Source organism: Arachis stenosperma, chromosome 8, assembly GCF_014773155.1.
Source record: "Arachis stenosperma cultivar V10309 chromosome 8, arast.V10309.gnm1.PFL2, whole genome shotgun sequence".
Classification (NCBI taxonomy): domain Eukaryota; kingdom Viridiplantae; phylum Streptophyta; class Magnoliopsida; order Fabales; family Fabaceae; genus Arachis; species Arachis stenosperma.
The window spans coordinates 18,501,094-18,512,805 of record NC_080384.1 but is presented as its reverse complement, the minus strand read 5'-3'; the positions used below and the strand labels follow the sequence as shown (position 1 = coordinate 18,512,805).

General features: G+C 29.0%; 1 protein-coding gene across 1 annotated transcript; it reads right to left on the bottom strand.

Annotated features, from left to right (window-relative positions):
- Positions 1–8,652: 8,652 nt before the first annotated feature.
- On the bottom strand, positions 8,653–10,455 carry LOC130946526 (uncharacterized protein At5g65660-like). Its single transcript, XM_057875294.1, has 2 exons — positions 10,179–10,455; positions 8,653–9,137 (listed from the first exon to the last, which is right to left on the bottom strand). Exons 1-2 carry the CDS (start codon positions 10,419–10,421, stop codon positions 8,961–8,963), a joined length of 420 nt encoding a protein of 139 aa, XP_057731277.1. The 5' UTR covers positions 10,422–10,455; the 3' UTR covers positions 8,653–8,960.
- Positions 10,456–11,712: the final 1,257 nt, after the last annotated feature.

Here is an 11,712-nt window from a genome sequence, read left to right as displayed (position 1 = left end):
GGCGATGACTATGCTCCTGCTCTTCATTGTCCTCATCCATATCCTGACTACCCTCATCAGTATCTTCATTACCCTCATCCATATCCTCATTGCCCACATCCAGATCCTCGTTACCTTCATCATTCTCTTCACCCGCAAGATTCGACAAGACTGAGCGGGCCCCATATTTTGATCGGTACCAGTTCAGGTAGGTATCTAACGGATGCTGTGAAGGCATGGAAAGTTCAGAAAGAACGTAGTGATACCTATTGGTCCAATGCATTACCCAATTTGAATGAGTCGGTGTCGTGGCCCAGTTAAGATTTTTAGGTCCAGTCAGAATCTCTCCATGAGCCTTATCCAAATTCTGTTCCTGAGAAGGTACTCCCTGAACGAAACCGAACTGTCGCCTGAACCTATCCGTGGCATGCCACTCGATACATTCAAACGACACCAATGGAACTGTAGCGCTCCAGACAACCGATTGCATGTATATTTCAGCAGGAATTATATTCGGATCCACACGATCCACAGCATAGGCAACCCAGACAAACTGAAAAATTAAAGAAAACTCATGATTACAACCCACAATACATAACTCTAACACAATGACTGATAGTTTTGTCGAAGCCCAATATTCCCAAAAGTAATGCTTCTTTAATTAAAACACACCTGGCCTTCCTGAAGTTCATCAAAGGCCTTCCTAAAGTGAGCTAGCTTCAGATATCTATATCGTCGGTCACCACGCTCCCAGTTACGCCACCTAATACGATGTCCTCAATTAGCTCAACTGAATCTTAAATATCAAGAAATGGATACATTGTAACATAATATTACCTGTTTGCAAGTGGAAAACTGCGGGGTTCTCTAGGAAGCGGCGATAGATATGGCAATCGGATCCAAGCCCAACCCAGCAGCAGTGTTAGTGGACCATCTATTTCCTTACAGTTATAACGAGATGCCCTGCATAACGCCCTGTAAAGGTGTGATAGGCATGCCGAACCCCAACTATACTGTCCAATATTGACAAAATCACGAAGCAAGGGTAGAAATTTCCAGTGCACACCTGCCCCAGACTTATCCCCAAACAGTATCGTCCCAATCAGCAACATAATGTGACACCTCACATACCTAGTAATTAATGACAATCTAATATTATAACATATCTGTAGCATTATATAATACGATGGTTAATACATTAATAGAAAAATATCTAATGTAGCATATTAGGCTATTATGAGACAATATTACATAGTCCACATGGCTAATACATAAATAACTTCAGCAACATAATATGACACCTCACATACCTCTGTATACTGATTTCATCATTCTATTCTAAATTCTCTTTTAGATTCCGGAGCCATGTCAGTTTTATGCAGCTTGATCTACAGACCTCTCTACGAGGTGCAACCCCAAATTGAAGCAGACACTCCGCCTCCATGGCTTCAAAACTACTCATTGTCATCCCTGTGACTGGAAGACCATCTGTGGGAAGACCAAGTATTAGAGCCACATCTTCAAGAGTCATGGAACATTCACCAATGGGGAGGTGAAACGTATGTGTGTCTGGGTGCCAACGTTCGATTAGAGCATTTACCAATACTTTCTGACACTGAACTATCCCAATATGAGACACATGATAGAACCCAGTAATTCGTAAATGCTCCTCCACCCTATCGTTGTACCGATCCGAAGGAACTGGGTGGTTACATGTCAACATTCTTAATTTCTACAAAAAAATATAACAAATAACTACTCATATAATTAACAGTTACTAACTTACCATCATCAATCATTTCAGTAAATCCTTATATAACTAATTCTTTTAACTTCTAAAATTATTTAATTAATCCTTAAAATTATTAATAATTAAAAATAAAAGTCATGACCTATACATTTATTTATTCTTAACGAATATTCTCAACAATATTACAACAATTTAAATATTATCTAATACTACTTACTCATTTGTGAAACACATTTTTTTCTCAATAATAAAAAATATTAACAATCAGTATATGCCATCATCAACAATTCTACAAAATATTAACATTCATATTCTAAAAACTATAAACATTGTCATAATTAAAAAAATAGCATGGCTTAATTAAAATAATCCTATTAATCATTAAACATTAACATTTTTCTCAGTCACAATATCAATAACAATAACATAAACATTTAAATTCTTCTCTAACAGTTATACTTACCTTTTTAAATAAATATTTAAATATGATTAATTAACTAAAACGTATAATTATACTAAAAATTAATAAAAATTTAAAAAAAATTAACATTTTCTACTGAATAAGAGATCTATTTACTTCTTCTTTTATACCTACCAAAATCTTTTCATCATTAATAATGATAATGTTTTCTTATTAATAATAATATTTCTTATTAAAAATCTGCAAAAAATTTTTTAAAAAATTTAAGAAATATTGAAATATTAGTCATAATCCATCTATTTTTTTATTTATCAACTGCATTTTTTACCAACAATCACCATCATAATAATTAAATTCTGAATATTAATAATTATAAATATAAATAAATTTCTAAAACTTAAAAATAATTAAAAAATACTTACATAATCAGGATCACTAAGATAATGAATAATATGAAATTCACATCGATCAACATCTTTAATTTTAAATTTTTTGGGCATGATTGCTTCTCCTCCACCATGCAAAGATGAGCTTCAGAAATGAAGAAGAATGTTTGAGAGTAAAGTGTGTGTGCAGCTTTCGTTTTCGGATGGTGAGAGAAGAGCAAATGGGTTTCTTTATTCAAAGAGGGGCACCGTTCGGGGGGAAAACCAGAGAACGACGCGTGTTAAGTGCAAGTAGGAACTCGGACCGTGTGATTGGCTTCTTCAGAAATCGGACGGTCCGTGAGCTTCTTCAACTCGGAGGGTCCGAGTTCGAAACTTGCTACAGGGGATTTCATGGAACTCGGACGGTGCGAGTTTGGTTTAGAACTCGGAGGGTCCGAGTTGTTCCCCCTGACACCACCATTTTGTGTAGCACTCCCCTCCCCCATATCAGTGCAGTTCACCAACTGAGGTTCCATATGTAAATTAAAAACCGCAAGTGAGTCTCTATATTATCTTTTAAAAAGTTGTAAAAATTAATGATTAGTTATTTTTAATAAAAGTAGAAGGATTTAAAGTATAAATTGTATGAAAATTTAATAAATTAAAGACTAATCTACTTTGCTAATGAGTTATAATTCAAATGGCATAACTTTCTCATACTCACATAAGAAGTCGCGAGTTCAATTCTTTCTATCTTTGGTAAAAAAAAAAGATTAATCTACTTTTCTATTTTGTTAGGGATTAATTTATCCTAAACAGACACAAATTTATATGTTTTATTCTATTTATTGAGAAACTATTTAAATTATAAAGGTTAGGTAAGTTAATTATTGAAAAAGAAACATTAAGAAACTACTATTTAAAAAAATATTTACTTAATATTTTATAACAATTCACTAATATACATAGTAGATTAAAATAACTAACTTAAAACGTAAATAAGAAATACTAGTTGAATAAATTATTTTATAACCAAGTTTAACCAAATTTTTTTTTCTTGTGCGTCTTCTCTTTTTTTTTTCAGCTAATTTTTATTGTGTTAATAAATTATTAAATCTATTTAGTTAAACTTAATTACTAAAATAATTTGGATATGCAATATCAGTATATATTTTTGTTATCCATATAAATAAAATAACAATATTGTCCTAATATAACTTTGTTTACATATTTATCATCTTTTAATTAATTTATGTAAATCTTTATAAATCATGCTAGACTCAAAATTGAGACTTGAAACTTGCCACTATACTCTTAAAAAAAATTTAGACAAATGATAAAATATACAAAAATATCTAATTAACGATAAATAAAATTAGAAACACAATTTTGTCATCCGAACTTTTTTTTTTTCTCAAAATCTTTCTGTTTAAAGGAAAGAAAATTTTTTGGTGGGATTATTTTCATTTTCTTTTTGGCACTCTTTGTTGTTAAGTGATGAATGTATTGATGCGTATATTGACAGCAAAGTCATTATAAGCTGCTCGTTTTTATGGAGACGCCACTATCACGCCATTCTCATGCCTCTCTCACTCTTTCCCTTTTTTTTCTAACTCTACTTGGGCCTCTCTCTCCTCGTCAATCATGCCCAATTACATGAAAATATGGTTTATCAATTCAAATCAATTTACGTTGCTCAAATGGTTAATTTCTTAATTTACTTAAATACGTGTTAAAGATTTAAATTTGACTCTGTATATAAAAATCTATTGGATGTTAATAAATCCTTAAATGAAGCCAACAATCATCCATCCTTCAACGAGAAAAAAATAGATAGATATGTTAAGTACATGTATTTTTGAGTTTTTTGAACACTTTATCTTTATATTTGGTAATATTTTTATGCTATAAACATAGAAGTAATTTTTATTTTCAACCCACGTTCTACCAAAAACTAAAAATTTTAGCTTTTTTATTTATTTTTTTAAGTTAGATTGAGCTTTATGTTCTATGTACCAATTATATCCTTTATTATTCATATATTTATTGTTTTTTTTATAATACTTTTTCTAATATTCTCTTATGCATATTATTTTTTTTTATAAAATTTCTGTTTGTTTTATATGAGTTCTTTTACTGTGATTGTTATTTCTTTTTTGTATGGAATATTTTTTATACTTTGTATTATGATTTTATTAATTCTATTAGAGTATTAAAGAATATTGAGAGTACTAAAAAAATATTAAAATTTATTTAAATATTTAAAATAAAATTATAAGATAACATAAAATAATTATTTAAATTCATGTCCTTTTCTGTAATTTTTTATCTAAAAGTGATTTTGAATAATGTAATCCAAACAATATTTAGTTTATTATAGTCCATTTTGAATAAAAATTACTAAACATAAACCGTATTAATATTAACTCACTTTTGATCAAAACCAATTCTACAAAATCAATTTTATACAAATTTCTGTTTACAAACGGTAATTCAAACACACACTAAGTCATGAATATCACTTATAAGAATTAGAAAAACCAAATGTAAATGCACGTTAAGTGAAGTGAATGCGCAGAAACTATGACTTCTTGCTTCAGGTAAACGTGCATTTTAGGCGGTGTTCAAAAAATTTAAATATATTTTCTTTTTTTTTTAATGCTAAACCAAACACATCTTAATATATGACGGATCGGAGCTCCATTTAAGGATTTGTCACTAATCAATGGATTATTGTATGTACAAAGACAAATATGAAATTAACACATACTTAAACAAATTAGTGAGTTAACCACTAGAATAACTCAATTTAGTTAAGATATTTTATTTTATTTATTTAAAATAAGATATTTTATTTGTCAGAATAAGTGTTGGTTAAATTAGAACTTTGTTTTAATATTGTTCTTGTTTTTGTTCTGAATATATTAAGTTTTTTTTTGGACAGGATTGTTAAGTTTCCATTTATAAAAAAGTTTGCTTCTTGGGTCTAAGTCATCATAGAATTTTGGGTGGACCAAACAAAGCTTCAAACTACAGAACTGATCCGCTGTTTGTTGTTGTTTCTTTTTTTCGTTTGTATTTTATGAAAGGCGGGCCTTTTTACGAGAAAACATATTATCCCCTTATTTGGTGAAAATAGGTTGTCCTCCAATACCTAAAAAAAACAGCTTATTCCTTCTTAGTCATGGTTTCATACTCTGTTTAGTGATAAGATCCTTGTTATAGGAGGCAGTTCAAATACCAAAAATTAAAAGAAAAAAGAATCCATGTTTTTGGTAGATGACAAGTGATCGGTTCAAAATTAGGTACATACTACAATGGAAAAGAAAAATGGCAAAAAGAATTATGATTTTCTTTTTTAATAGATCTGAACAAAACTATGTAGAGTAATGAATGAGAACTGAGCAATCAAAGAGAGAAATTGTGAATGTAAATTGTAATATGTATTTTCTTGAATAAAAAAATCTGTTTTCTACAAATATGTGTCTAACTATATATAGCATGGACTTAACTAATTTGGTTTTCTTACTAATACAAGCCTAACAAACTTTCTATACATTGACACTTCTTGAATCTTGAATATTAAGTAATATCAGTAACCAATTCTGGTTTTCTCTTTTCAAGATCATTCATTACAAATTCAACCCATGTAAAAAAGAGTAGGACAAGATAGTATCCTAATCCTATGGTTAATTAAATCTTCCCTTTCGTCGTTGCCATAAAAAAAATTAAGTAATCATCCATAGAATATTTTATAGCATATCCATAAAAATGAAATTAGCATGCAGTACATGATCACCATTATTACATTCCAACACCTATGCATGCATCTCCTATGAACTAAGCTATTTATACCCTTTGATTTTTCTATTACCACCTCACTCATATAGCATCTCACTCCACCTTGTGTTCTTGTTAAGTAACCACCAGCAGCATAGCTATTTATTACAGAATTATAAAACACACATAACCACTACATCCATTTACACTCATGTTCTTCTCGAGTTGGTATTACATGCCCCTCTCTCTTCATTAGCTTCAATTCACTCTATTGATTTACGAAACTTTATTTTGTTCCTAGCACTATCCACACACTATTTCATTTTCAAATACTAAGCAGACCACACAATAGTAAAAAATGGTCTACACTATTTATTTTTACCCATGTTTTTAACATCCTGTTGCATCCAATTCTCAGACAATGTTATATCCATCATTCCTATCCAAGGGGATACAAAATATAGGTTTTTATATGCACCTACTACTCATGATGTAAAGTGGCAGCTCATATGGTTGCAAAGTAGCGATTATATATGTTGGCATCATATATATGATAAAAAATAAAAGAAGAGTATAAAATAAAATAAAAAATAAGCATAAAGAAATAGAGAATACTCTATCGTTAGCATCTTGACCACCAGAGAAGGTAGAGATGGCACAACATTTGTCTATATATCGACATATCTACAATCAATCAAAATACAGATTATAAGTAAATTCTTATTTATCTACATGTTTTATGGGTCTTGTTTAATCTTTTTATTTTTTTTTTTAATTTCTGTATTTAGAGTCCACAAAAAACGTAAGAAAAAATAGAGTATTACGGTAGTAATGACGAAGGAATCTCATATGCTAAAAAGATTCTCGATTCCAAATCCCTGCATTTAAAAGGCTTATTTCGGATGGGAAATGAAGGAAAAAAAATTCAACTGTTGCAAGCCAATTTTTTTGCCCGTATATAGTAGACTGAATTAGGAAGATCTAAAAGACGGTACAAAAAGAATTCAATACTTTTAATTTGGGATATGACTTACTTCACCCTTAAGTAGCTCCGTGATATTTGTAACAATTTTGCATCTTTACTGAATCCAACAATTCAAAATTCATGAAACATGTAATAAGAGATAAAAGTATTGAATAAGAGAAAATGTAGTCTCACTTCACTTCAGAAGCAACTAAGAAGAACTAAATTGGACTAAAACCCTCTGTTGCTTTCACAATTTCTATTAAAATTATCAAACCAGAGAATTTATTATTATTATTATTATTATTATTATTTGCACTGTCCACCAAACACCCCAAGATTCTTCCTCCTTGTTATCTATCAGGGAAGAAGTTAGTTAAGTTAGTTATAATTGTAAGTCTGGATCTTGTTTTTAATTTTGGGTTCTACACATCTATACAAAGAATTCTGTTTTGTTCTGTATTTGAAAACACATCGAAGCAATAATATTTTCCATAATATTCATTTCTTCTTCCCTCTGTCTTAGTTCTCTGGTTCAACTCTTGAAGTGTTTTTAGAACACTAATATTATCAATAAGGCCAAGGTCTTCTATCCCATCCCAACGCACTCCTTCTCTCAAAGAACTAAATCCCAACTTAGGACACCAATTTCATAATCTAAACCTACGACCTCATCATTTGAATTCCTCAAATTCATAATTAATTAACATACAAACATTATCAAGTCATCAAAATCATCCCAATCAAATAAAAAGGCACAAACAAATTCGCTCCATCACAATCATGCTCAAAAATAGAGGAGAGAAGTGGTGGGAATATATCCAGCTTCACAAACATCTGCAGCCGGGATGCTAAGGCCGCGAGGAGGCAAACAGACGACGGAGAAGACGCGAAGCAGAGGCAGCAAACAAAAGAAGCGAAGTCTCCAGTTTTTGAAGTGTGGATATTAGCACTTTTAGACCACGTTTTTGAATCGTGGCTTAAAAAAATAGCGACAGGACATTTTTTTGTAGTGAGTTCAAAGTCAGCCACCACAGTTTATAAGAACAACGGCATATTACTCCTAGAATGTGTTATTTTATTTTTATTAATTTTTTAAAATAATTCTTTTATTCTCTTTACAAAAGCCTTTTCATAATTGACCTCAATTAAATGATTAATAAAATGTGACACAAATATTTTTGATATTTTATAAGGCCACAAATACGAGAAGTGCTGCTAGTTAGCTAAATGTTCTATTAAAGATGCTATTAAAGACAAGTAGAGATCGCCGTATTTTCTTTATGGTGCTTAAGACATGATCATATGAAGGCTAAATTGGTCACCATCCCATCAAATTTGAAGATAAAGGTAGTAAATAGGTAACAGTTGTAGTAAAAAAAGTCAAATACATGAGAGATGATGAGAGGAAGCAATCAAGTAATGCATGTTATTTTCTTGAATGGTAGTGCTACATAACATGCCTAGCTATTTCAGTCCCTATTATTTACTATGATTTTAATTACGAGTTATACTAAAAGTGTGAGGAGTATATAAAATTAGTCTCATATTAAAAAAACAACAAAACAAATAAGATAAAAAAAATTTATAACATAAGGCACCTATTAAATTGACGACGGTTTAAAATTTAGTATCGGATACGTCGCCGTCTTATCTTATTTTTTAATTTTAGCTGCCGAGAGACATGTCAAGAATTGATTAGTTGCAGAGGTTGCAGTTGGAGAAAGCATTTTGTTGTGTTAATGGTGGCTTCTGCAGTTGGATTTGGATCATTTCATGATGGTGAGTTGGAGGCTGACATGCACATGCTATGCCCATGAATCTTGGTACCACATCTCCAGGCATCACTACTGGCAAACTCTCACACTCCTTCCCCTGTTCTAATTGAGAATAGATATATGATTATTTATGTAATTTTTTATATTAATTAATTAAAATGTTTGAAATAAGTGATATCATAATATTTTATTAGTAGAAATTTAAGTACAGTTGACTTTACGTGAAGTTGATAGTTGAGAGTCGTTAGATGAAAAAATTTAGTCAAATCAGTCAAATTATCTAACGACTATCAATTATCAATTTTACGTGAAGTCGATTGCACCGGAATTTTCGCCTATTTTACTGACACTATTTATATAAAAATGATAAAAATAATTTTTTAAAATGATTTATTTGACTACAGTTAAAAACCGTACTCTAAAAAATATATTAATAATAAAAGTATAAATTATGAATAAAATTAAACATATAAGAAAAAAATAATTATATAAATAATTTTAACTAATATTAATTTAAATGATACTGAATTTTTTAAGTTTATTTAAAATAAATTTTTTCAAAATCTCAATTTCACAATAAATTTTATTTAGAAAATTGAAAAATAAATAAGAATTACTAGACTAAAAATAAAACAATTAGCAATAACAATTAGTAGATTAAAATATAGATCTTCAAAAAAAAAACAAATATTAAAAGAATTATAAAAATTACAAATAAAAACTCAATTCATAAAAATTATTAAATCCACAAAATAAAAATATCAAAATGGTAATAAAATAAAAGCAGAAAAATAAAATTATAAAAATAAAATAATCTTCTAGTAAAATTTTTATTAAAAATTTAAATGTTAAATAAATTAAAAAATTAGTATTAACTTTAAAATAATAATTTTAAGAATATAATAATATTTTTTAATAAAAATAACATTTTTAATTTATGCTACATCTCCAAATTCTAATACATGACTATCTATTCAATAGACGAAATAATATCTTTATTTAAACTTGAGTCTGGCCATATTTTAGTAACTTGTTATGATTTGAAGGTTAACACTAAGATATTTACCCATTTTAAAAAGATTTTTACACAAGGTAAATAGAAGTTTTGAATTATATGATGTTTAGAAAAATTAATTACCGGAAAAAGAAAAGATGGGTTTTGGTGATGAGTTGAAGGCAAATCTGGTTGTTGCATCGTCATATGAGGGTGGTGAGGGTTGTTGATAACACCATAAGAGATTAAGAAAGCTTCGATCTTCTCCCAATGTATGCAGCAACAAAAGAAGAAGCACATAAATAATATGAGAGTTACAAGAAGAGCCAAACCCAAAGGGAACCCAATAGATACATGCCTTGATGTGCTCTCTTCAACAATCTCCATCTTCCTTCTCTTCTGCTCTCATTTCACCTGATTCACACAACTATGACATTTGATAAATATATATAACAAGAGAGAATTGGAGGCTTTTGCTTTGTTATGTTCATCTTATTGGGTGGTTGATCATAATCATCATGCACTATACAATAGTGAAGTAGTATATTTTTTTTGTCATGAAATTATTGGACATTTTTTATTAAACCGGTTATTTATTTTTTTTAATAAACAAGAATAAAATTATTTTATTATAGCAATAATAATAATTTTAATTGTCTACATTATAATTATTAGACCCAATTTGATCCGACCAATTTACACAATTTTAATCAAATAATATTTAATTTTTTTTATAAAAAGACAAATATATCCCTGATTTTTATTTAAAAAAAATCCATGATCTAGTGGATTACGTAAATTGGTCGGTTCGACTGAATCTGATAATAATTGGGTTTATTGTTATTGTTATAAAAAAATCGGTTTCATTCTAATTTGTTAAAAAATTTAAAAATAACCGGTTCATTAATACATCGTATAATAATGCGACACATAAGTATATTTACAAAAAGACATTTTGCGTATATTTATGGAAGCATCCTCTATTTTTTTATTATTAATTAATAGCATAGCTTTTTTGGCCGCTTTTCATATTATTAAATATTAATGTAAGTTATTAAATTAAAATAATATATAATTCAATAATTAAAGAGTATGTGAGGAATATAACTTATAAAATCAGATTCAAATTCTCATAACATTAAAATGTATAACTCTCTAATTAGATAATTGTATAAAAATTTTATATTATTAAAATACATTGATAGTGTTAGTTGTTTAATTATATCTATTATTTTAATTATTTACGTTATTAATGTAAAATATAATTTTTTTGACATAATATTATGTAATTAGTTGTAAATATAAAATTATTTTATATTAATATTATAATAAAATTAAAATTTGTTAATATATAAAAATTAAGCTAGATTATTGTTGTTGTTGTTGTTGTTGTTGTTGTTGGCGTACACATTCACTTAATTTAGAAGCATTTTGATTAAATTATATATATCTAATCAAACATGGGGTGCTATACATACTCAGCCATGGAGGGAGGAAAATAATGATGACAACATTGTCTGCTACTTATCTCCAATAAAGTAATTAACGTCATTAAGATTGAAACCTAATTTATGTGCACATCAAAGACGACGTTGGTCGTCCAATTTAGGGCAGTGGTTTGACATATTAATCATTGATGTTGATGTGAGTGTGCAAGTGTAGAAGTATGTGGAGGTAC